We start from the raw sequence: 16162 nt of genomic DNA, 5'->3' as shown, positions 1-16162 counted from the left end.
ATTTAAATATTTAACACTTAATTTTGAATATAATAGATGTCGATAGACATCACCCACATAAACATATCTTCAGGGTCTGCAATAATGTAATGGCACAGTGGGATCTGGTAGGGTAGTATCAACTTCAGAGTCCAAGTCCATTGAACAGTAAAGCTGACAAGTAACTGATGAAAAAAAAGAGTTTGGTGGAGGTGAACTTCTGGGAGGGAGTGATAAGAATTATATAGCTGGGGACTTCAAGGGAAACAATAGGCTTGGAAAGGGTGGTTTCAGATAGAGCTGAGCCTCTCCATTCAGTTCTTTCTACTATGCCATACTACTGCCTAAGAGTGTTTTAGGATGAAAGATTACAACAATATATTCTAAGAATTATTTGTTTTATTGGCTTTTTATCATGCTACTGGCATGCAGTGTTCACTGGGGGCTCTTTCTGGAAAGGGTCTAATTGCAACTGCAGAAAGCTATGTTGTTACCACCTGAGGCTTTATATGGCAAGTTGGAAAATCACCTGACTTAGTTTAAATCTATGTGTATTCCAAGCAACTTCGGGAGAGAAAACCAGCTCTGGGGCATCTTTATTTAAAGTTTCTTTCTAAAATCCTTTAGATAGGGGCTTTTGTTAATTGTGACTAGGTAATTTTTAAGGGCAAAGATTAAAGTGATGGTGTTCTTTCCCTTCTCTTCTCTCCTTTTAAAATGATTTTAGAATTTAGTAGTGTTGATTGAGTTTAATACAGTGATCACAGGTCAAGGCTTGTGTGACACAATTCATTTTCCAGTCTGCACACATTAGTCATGGTCTGGAGTACAGTGTTTAGTATTTTCAGATACATTGTGTTTTCCTTGCCTTGAAAATTTTCTTTTGCAAAAGAATCTTGTGATTAAGGTTTTAAAAAGATTAAGGGCTCAAAAAGAAAGAGAAACAAACAAAACTTAGATTTCAGCGTAAAATTTGCAAAATAAAAAAGCCTTTTGCATTATGTCATTCCCACTTCCCAAGGTTTCAGTTCTATGCATTTGATTCTTTTACACCTCTGAGTTAAGTCAAATAGTTTGCTAATTACAGGTATTCATTATTGCCAGAAAAAATAGAGTGAATTTGAATTTCAGAAAAACAATCATTTTTTTTAGTGTAAGTATGTTTCAAATATTGCACAGAACAATACTTACACTAAAGAATGATTAGTTGTTTGTCTCCGTTGAATTTAACTGGTCAGCCCATGTTTTATTTCGCTAATTTTGCAACCCTACCTAAACTCAGCATAGGCAGGTTTTTTTTCGTGTGTGTATTACTTAGCGTTATATTGGTATGTCTTTTCAAATGGTTTTGTAGTTAAAGACAAAAACATAATTTTCTCAGTGAAACAATTATTAGTTGGCAGAAAGTGTTCTTATGTGTAAAACAGAACCCTTAATTGTCAGAATTGGAGTCCTAAAACTACTACTTGTGCCTTGCAAATCAAGTTTTGCAGCTTAGCTTGGGAATGTTCCCTGCTGGTGCTGGGTAAACTGGCTCCACCCAGCTGCTGAAATGTGATACAAATTGTAACAAAACCGGAAGTTGGCTAAGCTGCCTTCCCTTCTCAAGGTAAGTGGCTCCTGTTTGATTCCAGAGCTCTTTGCAAAGTCCTTAAAAACTGAACCCAGCTAGGCTTGCAGTACTGACAAGCAGGCTGCTGTGCTGATCGGGGCAGTTAGCGACCCAGGACAGCTGCTTTACTCACAAATTGTTCTGGAGCTTGTATTGAGCTAATGAGTGTTCACTAACGAGTTAGGTTAATAATATGTCCTGTGACTGTGACTACCAAGCTTTAATCCCAAGAAAAGCGTGATTGTAGAGTCCTGTTTGGGATCATGAAAAGCATGGACTGTATTCGTCCAGGACACTCTTTCTTCCTTTCTCTCTTTTTAAAATTTGAAACTGTGGAAACCCCTTTTAAATTGAAATCTAATGGCATAACTAACTATTTTAAGTTTACTTAGAGCCTTAGTTGCTTTTTAAAGTGCGTTTTAATCTAGAAACTTCAGCTCTGCGCACACCTACCCCTAGTGTGTCTTTAGAATTTCAGAAAGGCTCTGACTTACAAGGTGTTGTTACCTTTGCCTTTAATTTTTTTGCATCTTGTCAGTTCTTGTCTAGGGGAAAGGGGATTTTTCAATTTGTAAATGTGTTTGTTACTAGGAATATTTTTTCAAAACGCTAATCCTTTCAGTTCATATATTTTCTTTTTTCCTCTGAATTAAAGAAAAAGTGCAAAGATTTGAATATTGTACTTGGACAGTGCAGAGGTGGGAGGCTAAAATTTGTTCTATTAATTTATTGAAAACAATGAGCTAGAGTTTTTAATTGATGACTTTGTTTAAAGGGATGGGTTCTACTAAATTGTTTAGTAAGCTGATCTGTTGATTTTTTTGGCCTATTGTGCCTTCTGTGTCTTCTGTTTCTCATCTGCCCATTTGGGTAGCCAGAGTCTCTGGAAATCACATGGTACAAGTGCTGCTTGCAAGGGTGTCTCTGCTGGTCAGTGATAGCAAATCAGTAAGCGGGTTTGCCTTGGCTACCTCCAGGAGTTTGCATGGGACACACAGAAGACAGAGTAGTTGTGACAGAAAAGTGTGATAACGTATCTTATTAGCAAAAAGCAAACTTTATAGAGGTTCTGAGAAGAGAGCAGTTACTTAAAGTTGGTGGAATTAGTCAGACACTAACAAGAAAGGCAATTTTAATGGAAGACTTGGTTTATGGTGGGCCCTGTGCTAGATGTTTATAAATGTTATTTAATCTTCAGTAAGGGCCTTGGTATTGGTAGCATTGTTCATAGCAACAGGAGAGACATAAGGCCTGAAGAAGTTAAATGATTTGTCTAAGGTCATTAGGTGGTGGTGCCTGCTGAATTCAAACCAGCAGCTTGATTCAAACCATGTTATTTCAAATTCTGTATTGCTTATGGTCTCATAGATGCAGTAATTGATGGCATTTTAAATGGACCCTGAAAGAGGGGTAGAGGTTTTACCTATTAAAACAAAAACAGTGAAAGTAACATAGAATGTTTGAAAATAGGAAAAAAAAAATTAGACACCTTACAATTAACTTTATGTATTTCTTTAGTCTTCACATATTTATATTTTTTAAATAACAGATTTAAAAAATTGTTATAATATATTATAAAGCATCACATGCTTTTAAAATTACTTTTATTATTTTTATATTATAAAGCACTATATGCTTTTAAGAAATTATGCACAATACAAAGAATTTAAAAAAGAGGAAGTCCACTCTTTGCCTATTGAAAATACTCTCCTAGAGGTTAACCACCATTAAGAACGGTTAAAGGTTAAAATGTGGAGTATGGTGGGGTTTTTTTTTCTCTTTTCCTTTTAAGTAGTATATATTTTGGTACACTGTGTATCATTTTGTAGTCTACTGTTTTCATTTCTCAGTGTGGCATGAGCAAGTTTTAGGTACATGCAGATTCATGTCTGAGGATTTTTGTCAAATAATTGAATTCTTGCAAAGCACTTAAAATAGTGCCTAGCTCCTACAAAGCATTCATTAATTATTTACTGTTATATTTGTCATTGTCCACTTTATTTTATTATTTTATATGGAGACACTATTCTATAGTTTGGATATAGCATAGTTCATTTTTGTAACCACTTAAATTGTCTTAAAATTTTGCTATTACAAATAATCCTCGTGTAACTGAGTTTTTCTGTAGGATAAATTCCTAAGAGTAAAGCTCCTAGGCCAGAGGGTAAGCATTCTTTAGTTTAGTAAGATAGTGTCAAATTTCCTCCAAAAATGTGGCAATTTACACTCTTGACTGTTTACTGACTGTAAGTGTGCTCATTTCTCTACATCTTTACCTATATTAGATATTATCATTCTTTTTCATTTATGTGAAATGATAGGCAGGGCACATGTTTTTACATAGTTTAAGCATAGTGTATAGAGATTTTTGTATCTTATTTTTTTCCTTTAGTATATACTCATTTTTATATGGGTAGGAATTTGATGAATGAAATACTGGAGGTACTGATTATAGGGAAGAACACTGGCGGAAAAAAACAGTGGTGTGTATTCCAGGAAATGGTACATTGTCGCTGGGGCATGGGGAAAAAGTCCACAAAATTGGGTTGGGTTGAATAGTAAAAATATTAAATGTCTAATGCTTTTGTCCTTAATAAGCCCTAGGAAGTTGTTGAAGGTTTTTGGGGAGAGGAGTGATAGGATAAGAATTGTGCTTTAGAAAAATGATCTTATGGTGCCTTGTAGGACAAATGAGAATGGAAATAACATACACAGGAAGACCAGCTGAGAGTGTTTCTTTAATCTAGGTGACAGGTGATGAAAGCTTTTTGCTTGGAAGTGTTAAAAAAACAATTCAACCAAATAAATTTGAAGATCAAATTGGATTTCTTAGGTGATTCATGGATCAGGCAGCATCCCCTCTAGCAAGAAGCCAGATACAGATAGGGAGAGGTGTTCAAAGGCAGGAGAAGGCAGTCATAAACAGGAGGAAGGATTATTTTGGGTGAGGTCACCTTTATTTGGAGACAAAAGGGTCTTTTTAGGTGGATTATCTTCCTTTGGGGGATTTAGAGGGCACACATGACATTATCTTATTGATAAATTTCTGACCTACTACATTTCTGGGGAGGTTGAAATTGCCATTAGTTTAGGTATTAAGTCTCAGTTTGGTGACTTGGCCTAGCAGAAGTTTCCCATTGTATTTTTCCCAGGGCCTGTATTTTTGTTTTTAATAGACTTAATGGTGGAATGGAAAATAACAGGAAGATGTAGTAGAGGGAATGGAAAGTAAGAAAGAGAAGCAGGAGGAATAGATAGGGGTGCAGAAGTGGGGAGGCAAAATCTGCAGAACCTGTTTGGAAATTGGGCTTCTAACAAGTGTTTGCAGTCAGATCTTGAGAATTTTGGGGCTTCAAGTTTCACTGACTAGAAATGTGTAGACAGGCCATCAGAATAGAAAAGTTAGGTGCAAAAACTAGTCTGGTTGAAAAGATGATGAATTACATTTCAGACAAATTGAGCTTAATTAGCATCCACATTTCCAATTCTATACACAGTTGGAAATTTTTATCAAAGCATTGTGGAGATGTGGGGTGGGGGCAGTTGAAAGATTTGGGAAATATCTAAGGGTGATAACTGAGGCCGTGGAAGTGGTAAGTATGCAGAGAAACACGAAGGCTAAGGGAAGTCTTGGGGTTGGATATCTTCATGTAAGGGTCATGAAGAGGAACCAGACTAAATTACAGTTTTTTTTACACTGACTATTTCTGTTAGAAAGATAGATATGAGCAGGATGGAAAGAGGGTGAGGCCCACCAAGAACTCAGGAAGTTAATCAGATTAAGACAGAGAGCTAGAAAGGGCTCACACCCCTTGCAATGTGAGTTCATTTCACATGCTCTGAATGCGGGCTGACCTTGAGACTTGCTCCAGCTAATGCAGACGAAATAGTGCAGAGACAAGGGACCAGCATCATGATTAATTTTCCTAAAAATGCTGAGGTTAGCATAATAAGCACAGGAGAGACTTATCTTAAGGCTAAGATTCCACTTTTGAAAGAGAATTGGTAAATTAGATTCATCCAACAACTTAAGGTAAGGCAAGCAGTCTTTACTGGTGTGTTCCCAATAGTTGGGAGTGGCCACTATCTTAGAGAGGAACAAAAGGTTTGTCCGACAGAATTACCTAGAGGACTAGCTATAGACAATGACATATTGCCTTTCTCCAGAGACAGACATCATGAGACTGCCTGACAAGCCTATGCCTCCCCACTCCCTTTACTTTTATTGTATTCTTCAAACTCCTTGAAAAGAGAGAACCTCAGCTTTTGGGCATGCCTCTTCTTCTCTAAGGTTGCCCAAACTACCCTTCCTTGGATTGTGTATCTTTAAAAGACTCCTTACTGCTCAACTTATTTCAGTCGTGTCTTTGTCACTTTGCTAATCCATTCTGTATTCCAGACTTTAAGCATAAGTCTTCACTCTCTCTGTCCTACTCCAGATACTCAGGTAAGCCTGCCTTTATTTACCATGACTCTAGCCCATTCCTCCCTTAGAGTATATTCAAATAATACATTCATTCTGCTTCACTACTGTGTCTCTGCCCTTCAATTCTTTGTTGCAGTGGGGACAGGTACCGAGGGGAACATACTAAGCCCCCAACATTTCTAACATCTGACCTTGGATCTAATTAGACAACCCTTCATTGCCCCTAAAAGTACATACTCACTTTTTTCTTTCTAACTCTGGTTCATTTATTGATCTCATTTAACCTATGCTCATTCTGAATCCTTTTTCCTCCTTAATGCCTTAGTTAACATTCAACCTCCAGGGAATGATCTGAGGCTATGCTTAGTGGTTAAACCCTTAGAAACTTAGACCATAGCCCATACTTTTCACCACTCATTTGCTGTGACACTGGCACATATCTTAATCAGTGCCTTACTTTACATCTGGGGGAAATAATACCCTGTAACTCTGGGGGCAGAGGGGAATAAATTCCTAGCCCAGGGCATATTACCTTTGAAGCCAAAATCAGTCAAAGGGAAAAATGAAGTGGGAGAGATCCATTTACTGCTTACAAGCAGTCATCTACTTCTGCTCACCCATGTCTCTAGAGACATGGCTGTAAAAAGGGACCCCCCCAACCTCTCTGGTCAAGATATACCCTTGCTCCCCCCCCCACCCTTGTAATCACCTATTTTATGGAGATGGACTACTTCTCTCCACCCTTTGGAAACATGTATTGATATGGAGGTGCACTAAGGCCAGGCAAGAGATTCTGGAAATATTGCAATTTTACCCACAGCCCACCCCTCCAGAAATCTCACCTCACAATCTACTGGCTCACCATCTTCCCCGGTGGCTCCTGTGTGAGAAAATTGGAGCACTATAACCAGACCAATAACATATAATAACAACAGCAATAAAATCATGATAATTCTCAAGCTGGAGGATTCAGCTAAATTCAAAGTCTTATTTAGATGAGGTCCATAGCTCGCCCATTCCACAGGTGGTCAGTAGCTGAACAGATAGGGAGTTCAGGGCAATCATCCTGCAGCAGCTGCAGCCAGGGGGTGCTCCCAGGCCATAGTGACTGTAGGAGGAAATAACCTTAAGGACTATAAGATACATGTTTTAATGATACTAGCATAGGCAAATCTTGTCATTCAGGTAGGATGTATGCAAGAGAATGGTCCTGTGATAAGACAGTGGCAGGAATGGGATCTCATCCTGGTCTAGTATACCAGACTTTCACCCCCCTCCCTGTGGGAGTTACAGATGGGTCGATATATAGGGCTACAGGAGGTACATGCACTGGCCATAAAGATAAAACAAAACTTCCCTGTAAGATGCTATCATCTCCAAAATGTTTTGAGTACACTACCATGCCATGATCTTTGGGTTCCACTCTGCTATTACTCCAGGAATAGCAAAAAGCCAGCTTCCAGTGTTTTCCCTAAGGTGTCAGAAGGGCCAGCCATCGCTGCATGTGTTGAAATGTCCAGGGTCACATCCATTCAACAAAATCTCCAGGGTTTAATGCAGTTGGGGCTGGCAGCAGGATGTTGCTCTGCTGGCCATATCCTGGCTTCCATAACTCCCCTTTGGCTTGAACTTACAGTTGAATAGGAGACGCAGCAATGTGTGTTAGCATGTCCACAGGGCTCAGGTCTCCTTTTCCGGGCTTCTCATTCAAGTGCTGTAGCACTGTTCATAAACGAAATGACCAGCCCTGTAGACTATTGGTGTCTGACTTCAGGCCAGATTTCAACAAACCATTGTACCTCTCTGTCATGCTTGCCCCAGTAGGATTATATGGTACATGAAACTTCCACTCTATTCCTAATTGCTGCACCCATTCTTGTAACACATGTCCAGTAAAGTGGGTTTGATCACTCTCAATCACCTGCGGCTGGCCATAGGCTGCAGAGAGACACTCTAAGCCCCTTTCAGTTGTTTGTTGATCTGAATGATGTTCAGAAAAGGTAACCAACAGTCCAGTAGCTGTATTCACACAAGCCGTGGCATACTGATATCCTTCTGATATGGGTGAGGCCCAATATAGTCTATCTGCCACCTGACAAGGGGTATCAAACCCTTTACTAGGTCTTTCCACAGCGCTTTCCTCCAAAGATGCTACTGACAAACCATCCATTTGGCATGGTACCATGTCAGTAGGCACAGGGTCAAGCCCCAGTAGATGGCAAGCCATTAGTACAGACAACTATAGGGGAATGGTTCCTGGGTGATCACGAGCCATACTGCCTGCAACTCAGCCCATTGACCCCTCTTCTCCCCATCCTTCATCCATATTGTTTCAGTTTTAGGATGGAAAGCCACAGCCCTCCACTTTGGGGGCTGCCCATAACTGGAGCTGTCAGTATACCAAGCATCTTCAGGTATAGGGGCTTTTCCCTCCTAATAAGAACTCTTGGCTACCAATGGCTGAAAAGCAAGATCTTCCTGCTTTCCACTGGTGTATGTCACTGGCCCCAGTAAGTGTTGGAGTTCTCCACTTAAGGGGCTAGTAGACAGGGTGCTACACTGCTGTAAGTATACACCCCATTTGGCCAGTGTAGATGTCTGTGCCAGGCCACTCTGTGGCCTTTGGGTCCAGTCTCGTGCCCACTCTGCAATGGGATAGGTGGTTATTACCTTGGTCTTAGCTGTTCTGGTGATAGGCTCCATAGCCAGCAAGGCATGAAACACAGCAGCCAGTTGCTTCTCTAGGAAGATATACTGGACCCCTGCTCCTTTCCACAGTTGTGACCAGAATCCAATAGGTTGGCATGAACGTTCAAGCCATTTTCTTCCATGTGGCCAAGTCCTGGGCTACAAGTCCATGACAATTGGTGGGACTGTGGAGGTATCCCTGTGGAAGGACAGTGAATGTCCGCTGACAGCCTTCCCACCTGATGGTAAACTGTTCCTGACTTCCCTGTACTATTTCAATAGAGAAAAAAGCATTAGCAAGGTCCACAACATAGTGATATATTCCTAGTTCATGACTGAGGGTGTCCATAGTGCTGCTATAGAGGGAACAGTATGCAAAGGGGTTGTGACTTTACTCAATTCCCTGTGATACATGGTCATAGGCCAGGAGCCATGTGGCTTTTTTCACTGGCCACACCAGGGAATTGAAAGGACTTTGAGTGTGCTGTCTTTACCACTCAACTCAGAACTGTCTTTACCACAAGTACCCTCAGTCTGAACTCACCTGCAGTGGTCTGTAATCACTGGCCCTGAAGGATATCCATCCCCAAAATATATTCTGGGATGAGAGAAATGTACACAGTATACTTCTTTGGGGGTAAACACCCTATCCCCAATGGGGTTTGGGCTTTCTTCACTCTAATTGCCTTACCCCCATAGCTATCTATCACAGCAGGGGGCCCAGGAAAATGCTCAGGGTTGCCATAAATCAGAGAACATTCAGCTCCTGTGTTTACCAGCGCCAGGACATGTTATACATCCACGGGGGACCAATGAATTGCTAATTCTACATATGGTCTCTGGTCCCCACCATGTCCCCAAAGGTGGGGGCCTTGATCCCCACCTCAGTCAATCCAGAATGCCCAATCTTCATCCTGAGAGGGTGAGGGCCCAGGCGGATCCTGAGTACTGTTCCCAGGAAGTCTTTAAGGACACAGGCCGGACATAGGGCTTTGACTCTGGCTTCCATGTCCTGGACCTTAGCAGCTGGAAGTACTGCCCTGGCTTCAATTGGTGCCACAGTTCTAACAAGACCCTATTGGGCTGCCCATAAAGTTTTTCTTTCACTACCCTGGCCTTTAGCAAATCAACCCACAATCTGGGTGCTCAAGACCTTCTTGGGGCCCTTTGCAACTCTCCTTTCAGTTGCAGCCTGTACTGTCTTCTGTGGTCTTATTGTTTCAATCTCCCCCAGATCTGCTAAAGTAGGAGTAGCCTCACTTACTGGTTGCCTATGTGGGAGCCAAGAATAGTCACTAGGGACCCAAAGAGAGGTGGGGAGCTGTATGAAGCATCAGATTTCTCATTCCTATGGTGAACAACACCTCATCAGGGCCCTGGTGTCCATATTATATAGATAGATGATATTTTTCATGCTCGGCTCCTGTACCACCTGCTGGAGTGCTGAATACATTTTCCACTAGTGGGTAAGTGTGGTAAATCACCCTGATTAGGCCAGACTGCCCTGATGGCTGCTGTCAGCCATTCCAGAAGTGTCCCTTTGCCTAAGGTGTGATGGGCACTTTGTAACTGCTTCTGGAGGGAAGGGTGAGTTGTCAGGGAAGCCAGTCTACTCATTTCAGAACTGACATAACAATGTTTTCCACCCCCACATCCCAGAGACGCAAAAGCCATGTAGGCAGAGGTTCTGATGGCTTCTGCCAAAACCAGATGCTCATGTCCATCAGCTCATCCTGGGTGTATGGGTGGAGCATGGAGTGCTCCACAACCTGGGGAGGGGTGCTCCTCCCCCTGAGGTTATTGCGTTTTTATTTTCTTAATTACAGTTGGATGAGCCTTTAATAAAGGAGAGGCTGTTTTCTCAGGTGGTGGTCTCAACAACAGATCAGCCCTTGGCCCCTTCTCCTTACCCTCTCCCGACATCTCCTCTATCATCTCCAGGGCTGAAAGCACCGCTCTTTCCTCCCCCTCCCCCACAGCCTCCTGAAAAGCAAATTCTCCAGTTGTCTCCTCCCTCACTGCTAAAGTAAAGTATCTTCCAGGATCATGACCTGTCTTCTCAATAATTGTTTCTCTTTGTTAAGGGCATTCCATAGGTCATCACCCAATTCTTTCAGGCGGTGCCGAAGTGTGTCTCTCTCCTAGCCAAAGTGTGTCTCTCTCCTTGATAACCCTTTCTACTATTTCAAGAAACAAACACCCCACAATCCCAGCTGCCATATGGTTTCTCAGAGTTTCTAAGCTGCCTTCTGTCTCATGGAGGACTAATTCCACAGCTTCTGGTGTCTCCGCCCTTCCCCAATTTTGGTGAAGGACCCACCCATCTAGGAGGTGCTTTACCCTTTTCCAGTTTCTACTAAGGTCTCCCAAAGTGAAAGCTCAGTGGATAGGGGGCTCCTGGGTGAAGCTGCATCCTCTACCGCTGAAGCCACTGGGGCCTCTGCACCATCCACGGAGGGTTCCAGGTATCTCCCCAGCAGACCTAGGGGCAGCCTGCCCAAGCATTGCACCCATGAAGACAGATTTTGAGTTTAGAGGTTTTGCCAGCTACCGCCAGGTGTAATTCCAAGGTGACAATAAGTTCCCAGCCCAGGGAAAATTACCTTTGAAACGAAAATCAATCAAGGGGAAAAATAAAGTGGGAGAAATCTGTTTATTGCCTACAAGCGGTCGTCCACTTCTGCTCACCCATGTCTCTCATGACCCAGCTGTTAAAAGGACCCCATCATACATCTCTGGTCCAGATATACCTTTACTCCCCTCCCCTTGTGATCACCTATTGATATGGATATTGACTACTTCTCTCCGCCTCTTGGAAACACCTATTAATATGGAGATGCACTATGGCTGAGTGAGGGATTCTGGAAATACTGCAGTTTTACTCACAACCCCCACACCTTCTGGGTTTTGAGAAATGTATGGGAAGTTCTTGCTATAATGCCTGATATGTTGTAAGCCCTTAGTAATTATTACTTTTGTATTATTATTTTCTACTGTACCTACTGTACTTCTAGATTTCTATAATGAAATGCAAATTTTTTTCCATTTGGTCCTTGTATGATCTTAGGCAGTAGTTTTTTTTTTTATTTAACAAATATATATATATATATATATTTTAATTTTGGTATCATTAATCTACAATTACATGAAGAACATTATGTTTACTAGGCTCCCCCCTTCACCAAGTCCCCCCCACATACCCCTTCACAGTCACTGTCCATCAGCATAGTAAGATGCTGTAAAATCACTACTTGTCTTCTCTGTGTTGTAGAGCCCACCCCATACATGTACAATTATACATGCTAATTATAATGCCCCCTTTCTTTTTCCTGCCCTTATCCCTCCCTTCTCACTCATCCTTCCCAGTCCCTTTTCTTTTAGTAACTGTAAGTCCATTCGTGGGTTCTGTGATTCTGCTGCTGTTTTGTTTGTTCAGTTTTTCTTTGCCCTTATACTCCATATATGAGTGAAATCATTTGGTACTTGTCTTTCTCTGCCTGGCTTATATCACTGAGCATAATACCCTCTAGCTCCATCCATGTTGTTGCAAATGGTAGGATTTGTTTTCTTCTTATGGCTGAATAATATTCGATTGTGTATATGTACCACATCTTCTTTATCCATTCATCTACTGATGGACATTTAGGTTGCTTCCATTTCTTGGCTATTGTAAATAGTGCTGCAATAAACATAGGGGTGCATCTATCTTTTTCAAGCTGGGCTCCTGCATTCTTAGGGTAAATTCCTACAAGTGGAATTCCTGGGTCAAATGGTATTTCTATTTTAAGCATTTTGAGGAACCTCCATACTGCTTTCCACAGTGGTTGAACTAATTTACATTCCCACCAACAGTGTAAGAGGGTTCCCCTTTCTGCACAACCTCGCCAACATTTGTTGTTGTTTGTCTTTTTGATGGTGGTGATCCTTACTGGTGTGAGGTGATATCTCACTGTGGTTTTAATTTGCATTTCTCTGATGATTAGTGATGTGGAGCATCTTTTCATGTGCCTGTTGGCCATCTGGATTTCTTCTTTAGAGAACTGTCTGTTCAGCTCCTCTGCCCATTTTTTAATTGGATTATTTGCTTTTAGTTTGTTGAGGTGTATGAGCTCTTTATATATTTTGGATGTCAATCCTTTATCAGATCTGTCATTTATGAATATATTCTCCCATACTGTAGGATACCTTTTTGTTCTATTGATGGTGTCCTTTGCTGTACAGAAGTTTTTTAGCTTGATATAGTCCCACTTGTTCATTTTTGCCTATGTTTCCTTTGCCCAGGGAGATAGGTCCATGAGATTTTTGCCTATGTTTTTTTTCTAAGAGTTTTATGGTTTCATGACTTACATTCAGGTCTTTGATCCATTTGGAGTTTACTTTTGTGTATGGGGTTAGACAGTGATCCAGTTTCATTCTCTTACATGTAGCTGTCCAGTTCTGCCAGCACCATCTGTTGAAGAGACTGTCATTTCCCCATTGTATGTCCATGGCTCCTTTATCGAATATTAATTGACCATATATGTTTGGGTTAATGTCTGGAGTCTCTAATCTGTTCCACTGGTCTGTGGCTCTGTTCTTGTGCCAGTAACAAATTGTCTTGATTACTGTGGCTTTGTAGTAGAGCTTGAAGTTGGGGAGTGGGATCCCCCCCAACTTTATTCTTCCTTCTCAGGATTGCTTTAGCCATTCGGGATCTTTGGTGGTTTCATATGAATTTTTGAACTATTTGTTCCAGTTCATTGAAGAATGCTGTTGGTAATTTGATAGGGATTGCATTGAATCTGTATATTGCTTTGGGCAGGATGGCCATTTTGACGATATTAATTCTTCCTAGCCATGAGCATGGGATGAGTTTCCATTAGTGTCCCCTTTAATTTCTCTTAAGAGTGACTTGTAGTTTTCAGGGTATAGGTCTTTCACTTCTTTGGTTAGGTTTATTCCTAGGTATTTTATTCTTTTTGATGCAATTGTGAATGGAATTGTTTTCCTGATTTCTCTTTCTATTAGTTCATTGTTAGTGTATAGTAAAGCCACAGATTTCTCTGTGTTAATTTTGTATCCTGTAACTTTGTTGAATTCCGATATTAGTTCTAGTAGTTTTGGAGTGGAGTCTTTAGGATTTTTTATGTACAATATCATGTCATCTGCAAATAGTGACAGTTTGACTTCTTCTTTACCAATCTGGATTCCTTGTATTTCTTTGTTTTGTCTAATTGCCGTGGCAAGGACCTCCAGTACTATGTTGAATAACAGTGGGGAGAATGGGCATCCCTGTCTTGTTCCCGATCTCAGAGGAAAAGCTTTCAGCCTCTTGCTGTTCAGTATGATGTTAGCTGTGGGTTTATCATATATGGCCTTTATTACGTTGAGGTACTTGCCCTCTATGCCCATTTTGTTGAGAGTTTTTATCATGAATGGATGTTGAATTTTGTTGAACGCTTTTTCAGCATCTATGGAAATGATCATGTGGTTTTTGTCCTTCTTTTTGTTGATGTGGTGGATGATGTTGATGGATTTTCGAATGTTGTACCATCCTTGCATCCCTGGGCTGAATCCCACTTGGTCATGGTGTATGATGGCAGTAGTTTTTTACAACCTTTGTGAGCTTCAGTTTTCATACAATAAAAAAACCTTGGTATGTTTCCTCCAAGGATCAGAGTTCATACATGTAAAGCACTTATTGTGATGTCTGGAATAGAGCAGGCATTCCATTAATAGTACAGGCAAACCTTGGAGATATAGTAGGCTTGGTTCCAGACACCAGAATAAGTGAATGTCTCAATAAAGTGAGTCAAAGTAATTTTTTGATTTTCCAGTGCATTAAAAGTTTTGTTTATACTATAGTCTGTAGAGTATGAAATAGCATTATGTCCAAATAAAAAATGTGTATATCTTAGTTAAAAAAGACCTTAATTGCTAAAAAAATGCTAACCATCATCTGAGCTTTTAGTGATTCAAAAGCACCAATCGTAGATCACCATAACAAATGCAGTAATGATGAAATCGTTTGAAATATTGTGAGAATTTACCAAAATGTGACTTGGGGACAGTAAGTAAGCAAATGTCATTGAAAAAAACAGCACCAGCAGAATTGCTTGATGCTGGGGTGTCCTGAACCTTCGATTTATAAATAACTCCATATATGCAAAGCATGATAAAGCAAAGTGCAATAAAATTAGGTTTGCCTGTATCATTTAAATGATAGATTAATAGTACTTGCTTCTGTTTCATCTTTAAGTTTTGTTTCTTTAGAGAAAAGGCAATTTCACTTAGCACAGGACTGCAGACAGGATTTTTGTGAGGGCCATGTGGAATGATCCACAGGAAAGCTCCATGACATGTAATAGGATGTTTGCTTCTAAATATTTTTCCAGAAGATGGAAAAATTACTTGCTGATGATGCTTTGATTAGGGGAATTAGGATTAGATTATAGGGTTCCCGATTACTTTTTTCTTTAGTAGTTTTCCCCTATTACTCCACTTTTCTTGCTTTCACTTAAACTCTAAACCTCTTTTTCAGAATTTTCAGCCATCTGTCAGACCAGACAAATCTCAGATTGATATCCAGTGTGTCATTTTTAAATGTTCTTTGTTTTTAGAACCCTTCCGAAAATGTCATTACTGTTAATAAAAAAAAAAATAATTTTTTCTCTTCTTCCTTCATGCTGTGAAATGGAATCTGAAACATTTTTATCTAAAGAAGTGGAAATACTTGACCTATTTTTCAATTTCCCTATAATTTGAGATTCAGCTATCAAAGTCAATTTAATTCTTGATGTGAAAGTTTCCTATGGAGGTATAGTTAAATTCTTGGAGAGAAGGGAAGCAAATTTTCTGATATTCCAGAAGGCTTGAAGAAATTAAATGAAGATGAAAGAAATATATGAAAATCTTAGCTGTCTAACTACAAAAGTATTCAGAAGAAATTAGCACATACTGGTGATATGGTAAGTTAATAGTGATAATAAATAATGGCAATTACATTTATTGACAACTTAGTGTTTTAGGCATTGAGCTAGTTATTTTCGCATTCATTCTTTTAAGAGCTTCTATGAAAGAAATCTCTACATTGCTTCTCAGACTTTCAGAATAAGACTGAACAGTCTAAATTAAGTAGGCTAATTTAGATTTCAACTTTGTCCCAGTATGCCCTCAGTCACATTGTTCACTGTAAAATTTGGATCCTTGTTGAAGATTCTTTCTTCAAGGAGGAGTAATGACGTAGAGTGAAGACAGAACATGGGAACTGAAGTTAGGTTTAGGCTCTAATCCTAAAAGTATACTTAATTTACTGTGCATTCCTCACCTCAGTTTCTTCATCTCTAAAATGAAGATAATACCTGTTTGTTGTAAGGATTACATTAGATGTAGAATCTACCAGGTTCTTGCCAAATGACTGCTTCTTTCTGTTTTTCTCCACACTCCCCTTTCTTCCCTCCTCTATAGTAGAACTGTGA

At 40.1% G+C, this 16162-nt stretch overlaps 1 protein-coding gene across 2 annotated transcripts in view; it reads left to right on the top strand.

The window, feature by feature from the left end:
• Positions 1-1560: 1560 nt before the first annotated feature.
• Positions 1561-16162, top strand: part of FRRS1 (ferric chelate reductase 1) — a 61095-nt gene continuing 46493 nt past the window's right edge. Inside the window, exon 1 of one of the 2 annotated variants that reach the window (XM_037024558.2) lies at positions 1561-1588. Coding sequence is in view for 1 of the 2 variants with exons in the window: in XM_037024549.2 (XP_036880444.2) it covers positions 15650-15652 (3 nt within the window). In the remaining variant the exon portion in view is untranslated. Of the gene's footprint in view, positions 1589-14290; positions 15653-16162 lie in introns of those variants that run through there. The other variant, XM_037024549.2, reaches the window with a different exon arrangement.

This window comes from Manis javanica, chromosome 4, assembly GCF_040802235.1.
Source record: "Manis javanica isolate MJ-LG chromosome 4, MJ_LKY, whole genome shotgun sequence".
NCBI lineage: Eukaryota > Metazoa > Chordata > Mammalia > Pholidota > Manidae > Manis > Manis javanica.
The sequence above is the reverse complement of the archived record's forward strand: the minus strand, read 5'-3'. Positions and strand labels throughout refer to the sequence as shown.